At 53.0% G+C, this 15,810-nt stretch overlaps 1 protein-coding gene across 1 annotated transcript; it reads right to left on the reverse strand.

Moving 5' to 3' along the window:
* Positions 1–1,064: 1,064 nt before the first annotated feature.
* On the reverse strand, positions 1,065–14,809 carry SCN2B (sodium voltage-gated channel beta subunit 2). Its single transcript, XM_002754475.5, has 4 exons — positions 14,549–14,809; positions 6,819–6,985; positions 6,326–6,536; positions 1,065–5,333 (listed from the first exon to the last, which is right to left on the reverse strand). Exons 1-4 carry the CDS (start codon positions 14,616–14,618, stop codon positions 5,134–5,136), a joined length of 648 nt encoding a protein of 215 aa, XP_002754521.1. The 5' UTR covers positions 14,619–14,809; the 3' UTR covers positions 1,065–5,133.
* Positions 14,810–15,810: the final 1,001 nt, after the last annotated feature.

A 15,810-nucleotide genomic window follows, 5' to 3' on the forward strand; every position in this document is an offset into this window, starting at 1 on the left:
GGTTTTTCTTGTCTGGTGAGCCTCCTAGGTGAGAGAGAGAGAGAGCGAGAGAGAGAGAGAGCCAGAGAGAAAGAGAGAGAGCAAGAGAGAGAGAGAGAGCCAGAGAGAGAGAGAGCCAGAGAGAGAGAGAGAGCCAGAGAGAGAGAGAGAGAGCAAGAGAGAGAGAGCGAGAGAGAGAGCCAGAGAGAGAGCCAGAGAGAGAGAGAGCAAGAGAGAGAGAGAGCGAGAGAGAGAGAGAGAGCCAGAGAGAGAGAGAGAGCAAGAGAGAGCGAGAGAGAGAGAGCCAGAGAGAGAGAGCCAGAGAGCGAGAGAGAGAGAGCCAGAGAGAGAGAGAGAGAGAGCCAGAGAGAGAGAGAGAGAGCCAGAGAGAGAGAGAGAGAGAGAAGCCATGCAAGGAAGGAAAGGAGAGATGGAAAGAGGCAGAACAGAGAACAGGAGAGAAAGAGGCCTGTCTGGGACAGTGAAGCCCCAGCCAGGGGGTCGCCTTTGGTCCTAAACTTAGGGCTGCTTTGGCACCCGTCAGTAGGATCCAGCAGTATGTAGATGGGACACGAGCCTCCTGAACCTTCCCACAGCCACCCTTCTCTGTGAATTGCAGGGCGGGCAGCCTCTGACCAGCTGTCATCCATTCTTCCTGAGTCCAGAGGAGGCAAAAAAAAAAAATGTCTGCCTAATCCAACACTGTTGGGGAACAGAGCAGGAAGGATGGCCTGTCTGCCCATGCAGAGAACAAGCGACATCCGTGGGGTGGTCAGAGCTTCCAGGGTTGTCTTCATCCCCAAAATAGTTGAGAGCCCTCCAAGAAGTAGGTGTTCAGCCATGCTGTCCCAAAGTGGGCAGTGCCCAGGGGGTGGGGGAAGGCAAAAGAATGAAACATCTATTGACAAGCATGGGGTAGACAACCTTACCCTTGTAAGGCAGGGGCATTGAGGCCCTCAGATGCTGGAGATCGGGCAGCGCCGATGGGATTACCAGGAAAAGAACACCTAGGGTTCCAGTCAAGATCCTGGCGAAGCTTCAGCCTACCCTGCCCTGCACCCCTGAATAAAGCCACACTCGAGGGATTTTCAGGGGAGACAGTTTATTGTTGCCAGTAGACCCAAACAATAAGACAAAGTGCAAAAAAAAAGTCAGTCTGCTCCCAAAAGCAGATACATCCAGCAGCCGGGTCATAGAGGGCAGTCTCAGCGTCTCTCCCCTTCCAACCACCCCTTCCAGCCTCTCTACAGCACTCACAACCGAGAAAGTGCGTAAGTAGTTGGGTTTTCCCCTCCAAGTGCACGAAGTGCAAGAACATTCCAAAATTTGCCTTTGGTGAATCAACTCAAAACACTGAGAAGTGATTACATGTCCACACACACACGCACGCGCACACGCACACACACACACACAGTGTAACTTTTGGGGTGGGTGTGGCAAGATGCTTGATATTTGTTATATAATATAGCTATACCTATAGAGACTATGTACAGTGCATCAGCAAGCTTCAATAAAGGAAGACGCCAGCAAGAGGCACAGCAAGAGACACAGGCTGCCCATCCTTAAGACATAAGTAGGAAGGAAGATTTCTTGCTTCATCACCCGTGAACTGCACCAAGCCATTCCTATGGCCTGGGACTGTCCTTTTGGACCTGCCCAGTATTTTCAATTGTCTGTCTGCTTAACCTGACCTTGTAAATATTTACCAGTCCAACCTCCCCAAGGAGACTCGCAGAGAGAAATATGGATCCCATCAGCTTTTCCTTTTTATAAACTGGAACTAACTGTGATGAGTCCATAGCTAGGAGGCAGATAGCAATTTCCAAAGCCAGTTCCAAGGCACCTCAAGGCATTTCAGTCCTGAAAAATTGTGCTTTGTTCTTATAAGCTAAATCCCATGGGTTAGCCAGCCCGTCTCTCTGTGCAGTGGCCCTTAATTAGGAGGAAGAGACAGATGGGGGTGGGGTGAGGTGCTGAGAGAGCAGGAGAGGCTGGAGCAGTTGAGAGAGTCAGCAGACTGAAACCAGCAGAGCTTAGTGGTGGGAACCTGCAGCCAGAAGCCGGGATCAAGCCCCACGGTAGGAAGAGGAGGAACTTTTCAGCGTAAGTTAGGAAGCAGGGTAGCTGTGGAAATGGCCGCTGTGGAAACATCTCACTGGTTTTCCACCTCTACTTACAGAAGCCCCATTTTGCTCCCAACCTCACTGCCCTGGGGGAGGCAGCCCTGAATCCTCTGGAGGAGATTCTAAGAGGCTCCAGAAGAAAATGCATACGAGGACAGAGCACCTGGGGCAGAGATGGCTCCTGACCCAGCCCCATCTGCCTGGGCCATGAGGCCCCTGAAGAGACATTGCTTTCCCTGGGCCCCAGTTGGTCAGGGCAGAGGAAAAAAAAGAACTCCAGAAATCTTGGGCTTCTTGATGGAGAGTTAGAACTTCTCAGAATACACTAGGAAAGCCTGCAAATAATTCCCCTAAAAATTAATGGATTCTGGACAAAGATAAGATCCCAACATCAGCACAGATCCTCACTCATCCTGGGAGAGAAGGACACTTAAAGCGTGACCAAAAAAACAAAATCTGCAAGCTGCAGAAATGTAGACAACCAATCTTGGCCCGGCTGGCATGACATGCTCACCACCCACCTCTCTGCCCCCAGCTGGCAGGCTCGAGGATGGGCAGCGTCTGTCCGCTGCAGGCATCCCTGTAGCTTAGCCCACCCCTGTTGGCAGTGTGTTGATTGGCAGTTAGGTACTGAGCTGATGAGTTTAGCATTTCCAGATGGGCTTGACTCACTCACCTCACACAGGTGTTACCAGGCTGCTTGCCCATGCCCCACTCTGCACCCACTCTGCCTGGCCTCTGTACCCTTGACCCTGTTGTATCGCCCCTCTTCCCTGCTGTGTCTCCCTTCCCAGGGCTCAGATTCTAGAATCTCTTCATCTTCCCCAACTGTAGCCTTGGAAGCGGCGTCTTGCAGAGGTGGAATTAGATGCACCAAAAAGTTAATCTTGGTCCCTACAGTGCTGACCTGGCAGTCCCCAATGCTTATGGCTTTGTGTATATCCCCGGTGCCCTGCACAGTGCCTGGCACATAATAGATGCTCAATAAATGGTTGCTGAATCGAAGCAAATTAAGCTGAATCTCCTAGACGATATTTCTCTCTCCCCAAATTGGCCATGTGAGGGGAAGAGGCAGGGATTGGTCCCTGAGACTGTCACGGTCCTGCCTCCACCCCCTTTCCTCAGACCTATTCCCTACCCTGGGCACCTGACTCCCTGGGCACCTGACTCCCTGAGCAGGGGTGGGGCTGAGCTCCTGGAAAGGCTGGGAAGTGCTGGAGCAGGGAATGGGGCATTGCCAGCAGCTGCGCCCTTCACACTCTGGCTCCCTCCCTCCTTGCTTCCCTCCAATCCTCCTCAGTCCCAGTTACAGGGGCTGGGCTCCTGGGAGAGGGGCAGGGCTAAAGGAGCCCATCCCTCCACCTCACCCCATCAAGGACCAGGTCCCAGAAGCCCATCCCACTGGGAAAATGATGGCTCTGTTGATCCAAACTGGAGACCGAGGAGCCAGAGAAGAGGGCAGGACCCTGTTTCTGCCTGTTGGAACCTCAGTTTCCCCATCTGTAAATGAGTGACTTGGCTAGTTGATCTCTGAGGGTCTTCCAAGGTCATGTTCTCAGGGTCAGTGTTTCTGTCTCTTGCTCCTTCTCTCAGGCCTAATCGATTTCCATTGAATGTGAGTGTAATGGCAGTGATGGTCAGCTCCCCACAATTGCCACTTTTTTTTGAGATGGAGTCTCTCTGTCACCCAGGCTGGCTTGCAGTGGCGCGATCTTGGTTCATTGCAACCTCTACTTCCTGGGCTCAAGCAATTCTCCCTTAGCCTCCCAAGTGGTTGGGATTACAGGCATGCACCACACCTGACTAACTTTTGTATTTTTAGTAGAGATGGATTTTGCCATGTTGGCCAGGCTGGTCTTGAACTCCTGACCTCAGGTGATCCACCCACCTTGGCCTCCCAAAGTGCTGGAATTACAGGCGTGAGCCACTGTGCCTGGCCCACAATTGCCACTTTTGTCCCCACAAAGGGAGTTGTTGGGAGAGGAGGGTGGACGTTGGGGTCTCAGGCTCCAAGGCCTCCCTCATGCCAGCCTCAGGCGTTCCCTTCCCTCTGTAGCCAAAAGCCAGGTGGAAACCCTACTGAGGGGAACTGGGAGAGTTGTCACTGAAGCCCCAGATAAAGCTTCCCCACCCTGTGCTTGGTCTCCTCATTTCCCATCCTTGGCTGCCCCTTCCCAGTGAGGTTAGTCACACCATGGAGAAGGTAGAGCCTGTAGCAACCTCCATTCACCATGGAGCTCACCCCTCAGCCCCTTGGCTGACTTTGAAACTGGCCTCTGTTGGTGGGTACCCCGCCGTGGAACATGGCCCCCTACCTGGAGCTGCTCTTCGAGTTCTGGCCTCATCCAGAGTCCCAAGGGATTAGGAGCCAATGGGAGACCCAAGGAGGCCACTGGCAATGGAAACAAGGGCCCGGCATGGCCTCCTGGGCCAAGGCTCATGTCCAGCCTTGCCCGCAGCCCCAGCTTTCCTTCAGTGCCCTGGAATGCACAGTCACCCCTTTAACATGCCCTTCCAAGTTTCAGGAACTCATTGTCACCTCCAGCCTGACGGCTGCTCTGGGCTAGGAGCAGGGGAGGAGCACAGCTGTGCCGGGCCAAGGCCCTCCTGAGGGAGCTCTGTCAGCACAGGAAAGCCCTCTCTCCCTACCAGGTCCTCTCTGAAGCCACTGCCAGGCCAAGCACTGGGCAGGTGGACAGCGGCCCCCTCCTCCACCTCTGCCCACCCACTCCCTTCTCTCTGGGGACCTTCACACATGTCTCCTGCCTCCTCCCAGGGACTGACAGGTGGGAGCCCCTTCTCTTCTCTCACCAGGGCCCACACGTCCCAGAGCATGGCAGGCTTCTCAGATGGAAGAGAGTGGGTCACTCTTGGTGCAGGGCGGGAGATAGAAAGTGGGGGGTTCAGGAGGCCACAGATAGGCCCTGGGGTCCTAGGCCACGGGACGCACACCAAGAGCGGGCAGGCAGGGTCACTGTACAGGACGGATTGGAAGGAGACGGGACGCGGGGGCTGCAGGGCCACCCACCCACTACTTGGCGCCATCATCTGCATTGCCCTCGCCGTCCGTCTTGCCCTCCTCCTCGGTCTTCAGGTCATCTGTGCTCAGCTTCTGCTCCTTTTTTCTCCTCACGCACTTGACCACCACCAGCACCAAGATGACCACAGCCAGGAAGCCCCCGACAGAGGCACCCACAATCACGGCCACGGTGGAGTCCCGCTCAGGGGGCTCTGGAAAGGAAGCAGAGCCACTGAGCACCAGGGCCAGGAAAGGTGCCTCCTCCCCGACCCCACTACCCTGTGGCATGCGTGAAGCCATCCTGACTTTCCTCTCCTCCACTGACAGGACGTTAGCAAAGCCAAAAAGCAATCCAGGTGACTGACCCTGAAGCGCCCCTGCCCCCAAATCCCAAGATACCCAAAGCCCTCAGAGGAGGAAGGGTGATAAAGTATTTAAAAGCATGAACTTTAAGATCAAACAGACCCAAATTTGAGTCCTAATTGTACAACTTATGAATTGTGTGACCTTAGGTAACTTAGCCTGTCTAACCTCAGTTTTGTAACCTGTGAAATGGGGATAATAATAGTACCTCCCTCATAATGTTTTTATGAGGAAAAGATAATGCATAAACAGACCTTAGCCCGATGGCTGAGACATAGAAGTACCTGATAATTGAGAGCGGCCCTCATCGCTGTCATTATTGCTGTTGTCATTTGAAACAGGGTCTCACTCTGTTGCCCAAGCTAGAGTGCAGTGGTGCAATCATGATTCACTGCAGCCTTGACCTGCTGGGTTCAGGTGATTCTCTCACCTCGGCCTCCCAAATAGCTGGGAGTACGGGTGCAAGCCACCATGCCCAGCTAATTTTTGCATTTTCTGTAGAGATGAGGTTTTGCCATATTGCCCAGGCTGGTCTCGAACTCCTGAGCTCAAGCGATCTGCCTGCCTCAGCCTCCCAAAGTGCTGTGATTACAGGTGTGAACCACCAAACCCCACCCCATCCTTAAGAGCAGGATCATAGTCTATATCATTACCTGGACTCTCTGGGACATGTTCCCAGGTCCTTGAGGACTAGAGGGAAGAAAATGGATGCTTTCTATGCAGCACAGTTTGCTCCCACCCTCAGGAGGGCACGGCCTCCCCAAAGTGCCCTGAGCTAATGCTGTGGAGAGCAAGTGGCTGGGAAAGATCAGGGCCCCGCAGCCGGCACCCCAGCCCTCACCTTCCATAATGACCTCCAGGTGAATCTTGCCGTGGCCACGGTGGCGGTCGGGTGGGTTCATGACGTAGCAGTTGTAAATGCCCTTGTCCTCCAGCTGCACGTTTCTCAGCATCACGGACACATCGTACTTGCTGGGGTTCCCCGAGAACTCCACGCGGTCTTGAAACCGCTCCAGCTTCAGGTTAATGATCTTCATGCGGAACTGGAGGAACTGGGGACAGGGCAAGGGACAGGACGGGCGGCTGGATGAGCAAGGAACTACAAGGACAGTGGGGATGCCCCCATCCACTCTTTTTTGGGGGAAGAGAAGCAGTTACCTCCAGGGGGCACCTGTGGTGTGCAGCACACCTGTGTCAAAGCCTCCAGAGCACACAGCCCACCCAGGGTCCTCTGGGGCCCTGGTTCAGTGCAGGGGCCAGTGGTGGGACGAGGGGGCTTCGTGCTGCGGGGCTCCTGCCTCCTCCCCCAGCCCCGCCTCCAGCACAGGACTCACCATCTCCTCCGAGCAGTTGTTGCACTGCTGGTAAGTCCAGTTCAGGGAGAACTGCTTGTGGTTTACCTTGTAGCAGGAGTTGAAGGTGCAGGGCAGGCGGGCGTCAGAGCCATTGAGGACGTTGAGGATGGGAGGTACTGTGACCTCCATGCTCTGTCCTGATGGCACTGCAGATGAAGCCACAAGCTGGTGAGGAGTCTGGCTGAAAGGGCTGGGGAGGGCCAAGCCCTCTGTGCCTGGGGGGTGTCGGGGGATGAGGCAGCACGGAGCTACAGGCAGGGAACTGGGTCCTTGACAGCTCCAGTTAGTCAGGAGGTGGGAGTTATTGTTATTTGCAAGAGGGTATCACTCTGTTGCCCAAGCTGGAGTGCAGTGATGCAATCATGACCTCAGCTTCCCGAGTAGCTGGGAGTACAGGTGCAAGCCGCAAGGAATTGGGCTTTGTTCTTCCTGGCCGGGGCCCACTCAACCTCCCCAGTTTGTACTCCTGGAGTGGGCAGGCACTTGGGACACCAGATGTGGTCTTTGGGGCAAAATGAGGTGGCAGAGCAGGTAGGGGAGGAGAGGGACCAAATCATCACATCATCTATCTGTCAAGCCAGGGGCAGCCAAATGGCCCCAGCGTTTTCTAGAAACACTGTTGGGTGACACCCCAGCACTTGCCCCAGTTCTGTCACATGCTAGCAGAAGACCATGGACAAGGGGATCACTATGCTTGCCTCGGTTTCCCCCTTATTCTCACCACTTCTAAACACCTTTGCTCGGCCAAAGCCCTTCCCCTTCCAGCTGAAACTGCAGGGCTCCCGCAGTTCTGTTCTCAGGACAGCAGTCTGGAAACAGCTGGAGATTTGGAAGGCCTCGATCTCCATATCCCAGGGGAAGAACAAAGCTGTGGCCCGGCCCAGCCCAGCCCAGCCCCCTACCTTCCTCAGGCTTGTGACAGACAGGAAAGAGGGCAGACAAGCTGTGGGGGAAGAGGTGCCCCAGAAGAAAAGGCACTATTCCAAGGACCAACTGATGGGTCTGCAGGGACAGGAGTCCCTCTCAGAGATGTCTGAGAGACACCCCAGCAAGGAGCTGCCACAGGCAGGCAGGGTGGGAGCTGCTGGTTCTGTGGAGTCCCATTAGGAAAACCAGACACAGGCCCTTGGTGCTGGGGCTGAGAAAGGCCTGTCCCGCTGTGAAATTTGGGAGAGAGCCCACAGGGAGGTGAGCGAGGGGCCTGGGGCACGACACTTAAGGGGTATTCACTCTCTGGTCATGGAAATACCTTCTTAAATGTCACACCAGGCACCTCACTGGACTCACCTGAGACCAAGATGCTCTGCCTGTATCATCAAAAACCTTGTCTCAGAAGATTCCTTTTCTTTATGGAAGCTAAACAGCAGTGTTCAGCACCGTTCACTCACTCATTCACCAAATGTTTATAAATCACCGACTGTGTGCCTGGCACTCAGTCTAGGCCCTGGGGGTTACTGCTGTGAACACGACAGGCAGGGCACTGCATCATGAAGCTTGTATTGTGGGGAGAAGCAGAGACATCAACAAGGAAAAACATCATGGAATTTTAGATAGAGATCCATGGCAAGGTAGGGGGGCACTGTTTGATGTCGGGTGGGCAGGGAAGACGGCTCTGTGCCCCTCTGAAATGAGGGAGGGAGTGAGCCCGTTGAGGTTTTGAGGGAGCCAAGCTCCCAGACAGGGGTACTCCCAGGGGCCAAGACCCAGTGGCTGGGAGGAGTTTCGTGTGCCTGAGGCAGAGGGAGCAGAGTGAGCGAGGGGGTGCATGGTGAGACTTGAGGCCCAAGTGTTAGGCATGGACCAGCTCACAGAGGCTTGTGGGCCAGGATGCGGAATTAGTTTACTCTTGGTGTATGATAGGAAGTCGCTGCAGGGTTGGGGAGTGTGGGAGCTGCTGGGAGGCTGTCCAGCCTGGTAGTGGCTGATGTGGGAACAGCATAGACAAGGGGATGCAACCAGACTTGGGTTCAATCCCAGCTCTGGCATCAGAAGCTGGGAGAGTGAGGGCTGCTCCTTTGTAAAATGCAGATGGTGACACCTATCTCCCAGGGTTGTCTTGATAATGAAAATAAGCAGAAAATAAGCAAATGGTAGCTGCTGTTATCCTCCATTCTCCCCGTTTGCCTTGTAAACAGGAAGGGTTTCTAGAAGAGCCTCTGGCCTGGCCTGAGGGCACCTTGGAGACTGCCCCCCTCCAGCTAGTCCATAGGAATTGGCAACAGCACCAGGCCTGCAGGGCTCCTATTTTTCAAACTGGCTTTTTTTTTTTTTTCCTTTGCACAAAGCTGCAGGGCCCCACCCCGGAAGCCCCAGTCCTGCAGCCTGCGTGCAAGGGAATCAACGTCTGCCTGGAGCATCCTTCTGCCAGCCCAGCCCCTGGGCCCAGCGACCAGGGCAAGTGGCAGGACTTAAGAACCAGAGATTCTCTGAACTGGCAACAGCCCTGGATTGGGGGGTAGGGATGGGGACCTCACCTGTCCTCCAACCTGGGAGACAAGTGTCACCATCTGCGTTTTCTAGAGGAGGAGCCCAGGGCAGAGGATTCCAGGTGTAAGCTTAAGTGCTCATTAGGGGAGTTGGACTGGGGAGGCTGAGTGGGCCCCTGCCAGGAAGAACAAAGCCCAATTCTATCTCCTGCACTTTCATCGGAAAGCATCTGGCACCGCACCAGCCAGGGAGGAGGTGTGCAGAAAATGCCAACAGCACCCTCATCTGCAAAGGCCCAGAACTCTGAGGGAAGGCACTGACAGTGCTTGTCCTGAGCTTACCTCCCATCCCAGGACTGTCCTGCCCCTCTGGCCCTTCCCTTGGAAGGTCGGTCACCTTCCCAAGGGCTCCCCAGGCCAAACAGTCAGCGTTCTGCGAAGCCGGGCTGACCCTGTGCGGGCCTCTGCCCCACACCAAGCTCAAGGCTCCGCTCCAGATTAGAACTTGAACCCCATCATCTCGAAGGAACTAGCACCTGCCGTGGGGGAGGGCAGGATAGAAAGGAGTGCGGGGGCGCCTTTTTTGGCCGGCAGGACTGGGGCAGCCGGAGAGGTGCAATGCGGGCTCAGGCTCCCCACCCTGCAGCGCGACACTGCAGAAGGCACTGCAGAAGGCACCGGGCGGAACACGCGTGCCCTCTAGTGGTCACAGAGGTCAAACGTCAAGTTTCATCCTGCGGAGCGAGCCGGGAGGATCCCCAAACCAGAGTAAGCCAGAGCTTGGAGCTGAGATCAGAAACCGTAGGTCTAGCCCCATTGTTTTACCGGTGAGGAAAGGGAGGCCATGAGAGCCACACGCAGAGAATAGGGACAAGCTGAGGCCAGAGTCATGGTTCCTGGCCCCCAATCCAAGACCTCCACGTGAGCCTGTGGCCTCACCGGAATCCCAGCAGCTCTAGGCTGCTCGGCCTCAGACCTTCCGCCAGTCCGGGACCCTCATTAAATGTGAGGGGACCATGGCTCAACAAGGTCAGAGCTGTGAGCAAAACTCTGGTCCCTTGATTAACTCTCCTGCTTCGGGAAAGCACCCGAATGCACGGCCAGGGCCACAGAAAGGACTTCATCATAATCACAAACCCTTACAAAATGCTTACAACGAGCCAGGCACTGTTTAATACTCTATGTGTATCAGCTCATTTAATGCTCACAAAACGCTGTTATCCCTCCTACATTCCGGATGAGGAAGACGGAGCACAAAGAAGTTAGGGGAAGAGCCCAAGTTCACGGCTAGGAAGAGGCGAAGCTTGAATCTGAAGCCAGGCTGCAGACAAGGCTGACGCGTTGAAGCTGAGTGGGGAAGTGATCCCCATTCCATAGCATCAGGGGACCAGATCTCCTGCCGACTACACGGCAGGTCCAACTCCAGGCAGGCCGGCCAGCAAGGAATGGACCCATTTAAAGGAACCTCCATATAAAGTTGGGGGGGGACCCACAATCTTCCTGGTCATCCCATTTGAGGCCGGGTCTGGGACCCGTGTCTCCTGACTTTCAACTCACAGAAGGGAAATAATCATCAACAGGCTGTGGCTTTTGATCTTAGATCCAAAATCTCAGCATTGCCTGCTCCCCACCCCCGGTGTCTCCAAGGCACATCTGGACCCCTCAGGCCTGGTGTCATCCACTGTTCTAACTGGCCCACCTTGCAGAGACTGTGAACATTTGCTCATCTGCCAAATACTGTCTCTTGCAGAGACTGGAAGTTAATCTCTTCACTCCTCTTTCCACTTTACAGCAACTTATGAGGTAATTATTTTCTTCTTGGTTAAAAAAAAAAGTGCGTAAACAGGGCAGTTTAGACACCAAAAGTGTCTCCCAGGGCAGCCCCTGCCTCCCAGGTGAGTATATCCAGCCCATATATCCGCACCTGCGCTGCCTTAGCATCCAGACCTATCCTGCTCCAGGGTCTCCCCAGCCCCAGCCGCTCCAGTCCACCCCCGGGCATCCAGGAGCAACCTGCCCTCATCACTCTTCACCTCCAACACCTACCCACTGCTTTCAGGATTGAGTCCAGGCTCCTGGGCACAGCTTCCAAGCCCTTTGCCATCTGGGAACAACCTATACCCTAGCCTCATCTCCTGCCAGCCCCGTCTCCCCAGATCCCCTTCACTCCAGTGACCCTCAGTTCTGATTTTTGTGAAAACACCACCTTCCTTCCCTCTTCCATGCCTTTGCACATATTTTGCTTTGGGCTGGGAAGCTCATTGGCCCTCCTGCCCCTGGGACCTTCTTACTTATCCTTCAGGTCCCAGCTCACAGGGCATAGCCTCAGTGATTCTCCCCAGTGTCCTTGTCCTCACCCCAAGCCTGTTCCTATCTCTTCCACGTGACTTGAGGGCAGAATGGCAGGATAGTTAACCTCCCAGAGACCCTGTTTCCTCATTTGTAATAGAGGGGACAATAAGAGCCCAACTGCATAGGGCTGTATAGGGTTGAAATGACTTACTACCTGTATGAAGCTCAGCACGGCGCCCAGCACACAGCCTGGACCAAAGCTAGCTGCGACTGTGATTTTCATTATTGCTGTTATTGTTACCACACATACAATGCTCTGTTATTATTTGTTTTCCTCAAGAGGCTCTGGAGAACTGATTCTTATTCATCTTGGTGTCCCTGGCACTCAGGACAGTATATGACACAGAGTGAGGACTCAGTAAAGTCTTCTGAAGGAAGAAAACACAGCTTTCTTTCCATGTCTGGGTCCCTGCAGCCCCAAGCAGCAGATATGTGCAGTGGAGGAGAATGAGGACTGGACTTCACTTTCTTCCTTCTTTTTTTTTTTTTTCTTTGAGGCAAGGTCTGGCTCTGTTGCCTATGCTGGAATACTGTGGTGTGATCACAGCTCACTGCAGCTTCGAACTCTTGATAACTCCTACCTCAGCCTCCTGGAGCAGTTAGGACTACAGGCACATGACATTATGCCTGACTCAAACGAGTCTTTTTTTTCTTTTCTTTCTTTTTTCTTTTTTGTAGAAACAGGGTCTTGCTATGTTGCCCACCCTGGTCCCCAACTCCTGGCCTCAAGCAGTCCTCCCACCTCGGCCTCCCAAAGTGCTGGGATACAGGTGTGAGCCACTGTTCTCAGCCCAGACTCCACTTTCTATGCCTCCCCTAACATAATCCATACCTTTGATAACCAAGCCAGTGACTATGGAGTCAACAGTCTCAAGAAAAACTTGAGGGAAGTCCAATCACTTGAATTGTTTCTAGCTAAAACTAGCCTCATATGCTTCTGTCTAGGGTGGAGCCAGTGGCCCACCTGCCCTTTCTCTTTGCCGCCTCCACAGTCATTCTCACAAGCCCAGCCCCGACACAGTCCCTTCCCTCCGTGGAATCCTCTGTCCTGGGAATCGATGCTATTGCAACACTACCAAAGTTCCCTTGTCAACTCAGCCCTCAGCCTTGGAGTGCCAGGGGCATGCTTCATCACGGCTCCAATCAAGTTCAAGTTCAAGGTCCCCATTCCTGCATCCTCTCCCACTCAGGTTTGCAGAAGCTTAGCTTCTTCCCAGCACCAACTCCCAGCCCCAATACTCAGACCTCTTCATCCCAGGCTCCATCTTCCCCTAGACTGTGCCCTAGCCCAGGGCTCCAGGTCCTGGTCACTGAACCCCTTTTCTATCTTTACTTAGCTAAGGCTCTCACCAGATGGCTTCCCTCCTGCAGGAAGCACTTCCTACATCCTGAGGCAGGAGGCCTGTTTCCCAGCTGGGGCTCCTTACAACAGGCCACTCGCCGACTCCCCCTCTTTCAGCCTGTCCTGAGACTCTGTCAAGGTATTGTTAATACAGCAAGGCCATTTCTTGAACATTGGGGGCAGTGGAATCCAACGTTTAAGAGAATGTGCTGAAATCTGACACAGGGAGTTCAAATCTCAGCTCCCCTTACAGTAGTCAGGCAACCTTATTGGGCAACTTACGTATCTTCTCTATGCCTGTTCCTCCCTGTAACCTGAGTGTAATAGAATCTACCTCAGTCCATGGCTGTGAGGGCTAAACAACATACACAGCTCGTGGGCCCATGGAAGCATCTGAAGTTAGCCATTGCTGAGTTCCTGCCGTGTACCGGATCACAGACACGCCAGGCAGTAGGCATTCTTTAGTTTACCTGGGAGAGAACTGAAGCTGGGAGGGGTTGAGTAACTTGCCTGTGGTCATTACGTAAATGACAAAGGTAGCTTGAAACCCAGGTCCTGCTCTGATGTTACTATGCCAAGTAACTCAGCAAAGCAGGCTGGCAGGGCATCCGCACTGTCTGTGGTTAGAATCCAACCCCAAACCCAGCGCATCACGCCACAGAAAGAAAGAGGCTTTGTGATAGGGAATATCCCCATCAACCGTCCTTGGACTGACTCTCAGCGGCTGCTCCAGCAATGAGTAAGTTTAGGAGCAAGAATGAAACTCTACAAAGCAGGCTTGCAAATAACTTTCTAGCCCACCTCCACACCAGGAAGACTCTGAGTGGTCAAATATGAAATTAACATTTGGGGCCACTTGACAGGACAGTGTGCAAGACTGGGCTGGGCAGTTCTGAGGCTGGATTTAAAGGGCCACAACCTTGCTCAGCCCATGGGTTCCAATTTTTCCTGAATCTCTACACCTGGCCCCTCTTCCATTCCACCGGGCCCAAGCCAAAGGTGCCTTCTCCATCAGTGCATGCCTCAGCAGGTCTCCTCCCTACCCAGATATCATTTCCCAGGCCGCTTCCCACCTACTCCCACACACGTTCCAACAGATCAGTGGGACTGAGTGCCAGGAAGCCAGACCCAGACTCAACTTTCTACCTCGAGCTCCCCCACACACTCCCCTAATACCTGAAATCCACCAGGATCAAGGTTCCGAAAAGAAGCCCCTTTGGGGAGCAGTAAGTCCCAGTACCCCACATTTGCGGCAACAAACAACAACAACAACAAAAATCCCTGGAGAGACCGCAGATCCATCCACTCTCTGCCCCGCCCCCACGTAGGTCCACTTAGGGAACTTCCAGAGCGGATTCACCTTCCTTGACAGTGGTCAGCCCCCAGCAACACTCAGATACCCTGACCCAGCATTTCTGTGACCAAGTAGTCCCAGGGTTCTGCAGTCCCCAGCAGCGACCCTTCCAGTCCCCAAGGACACAGAGGGAAGCGCTAGCAATGTCTTCTTTCCTGTCCCCTGCCCCCATCCTCTTCACGGTGCGGCTACACTTCTGAACCCTCGGGAGCATGCAGATGTGAGTCTAACTTACCCAAAGAGAAAAAGAGACTGAGCCCCGTGAGACTGAAGGCAGGGCGAGGTAGCCAGGCATCTCTGTGCATTTTCAGAGACTGAGATGTTAGTCGGGTGGGCTACGGGAGAGGGTGATTTGAGGGGGCGAGGACTACAGGGGAGGAATGGTTGGATGCTAAAAAAAAATGCACGGATGTACTTCAAAGACATATACAACATTAAGGAAGCTTTATTTCCATCTCTCTAATATGGCCGGCTTGTATGTTGCTGCTAAAAAGAGAGAGAGAGGGAGTGTGTAAAGCAGAGAGAGAGATGGTGGGGAGAGAAAAGGGGTTGGGGTAAATATTGTGGTTGGTGGATTTCAAAAAGCAGGTGGGAGGGCATAAAAAAAGTCTCTTTGAAAAGAACAAAATCCCAGAAATTTTTACCCTCTAAAACAAGAAATTCGCTTTGAAAAGAATAAAATCCCAGAAATTTTTACCCTCTAAAATAAGAAATAATACAAACCCTGTGTTTTGACTTCACTGGGATGACTGTTGGATTTTGAAAGCTATTAGAGGAATCCATTTATTTGAAAGATTCTGTAAAGGGGGAACACTTATTGTCATTCAAAAACACCCCCAGGCTGGTGCAGTGGCTCACACTTTTAATCCCAGCACTTTGGGAGGCCAGATGGATCGCCTGAGTCCAGGAGTTCAAGACCAGCCTGGGCAACATGGCAAACCCCTCTCTACTAAAAATACAAAATCTAGACAGGAGTGATGTGGCGTGCCTGAAGTCCCAGCTACAGCACTGCGCTCCAGCCTTGGCCCTGTCTCAAAAGAAAAAAAAAACCCTAAAAAAAAGGAGATGCTTGTGTTGTGTTATTGAGAAGGTTCTGGAAGGTGAGTTGGAGAAACTTTCAGGAAGTAATGATTTCCTCATACTAGAGTTTCCACTGAAACAGAACATGTTGAAGCAGGCTGATATAAGAATACCTAAGAGATCTTACAATCGAATGTAACACGAGCCTTTGGAGAAACCTGATTCAAACAAATCAACAGGAAAGAAAACTTTTTGAGACAATTGAGAAAAGTTACATTTGGACTACATATTAGATTTTATTAATGAATCATTCTTAATTTCGTCGGTGTGATAAAATGTGGTTTTGTTCTTTATCATCTTTATCTGTTAAAGACACACATTGGTGTGTTTATAGGTGAAATAATATGATGACTGGATGGATCTGCTTTAAGATATTCAAAGAAGCCAGGCACGGTGGCTCACACCAGTAATCCCGGC

The sequence above is a fragment of the Callithrix jacchus genome, chromosome 10 (assembly GCF_049354715.1).
Source record: "Callithrix jacchus isolate 240 chromosome 10, calJac240_pri, whole genome shotgun sequence".
NCBI classification, from domain to species: Eukaryota; Metazoa; Chordata; class Mammalia; order Primates; family Cebidae; genus Callithrix; species Callithrix jacchus.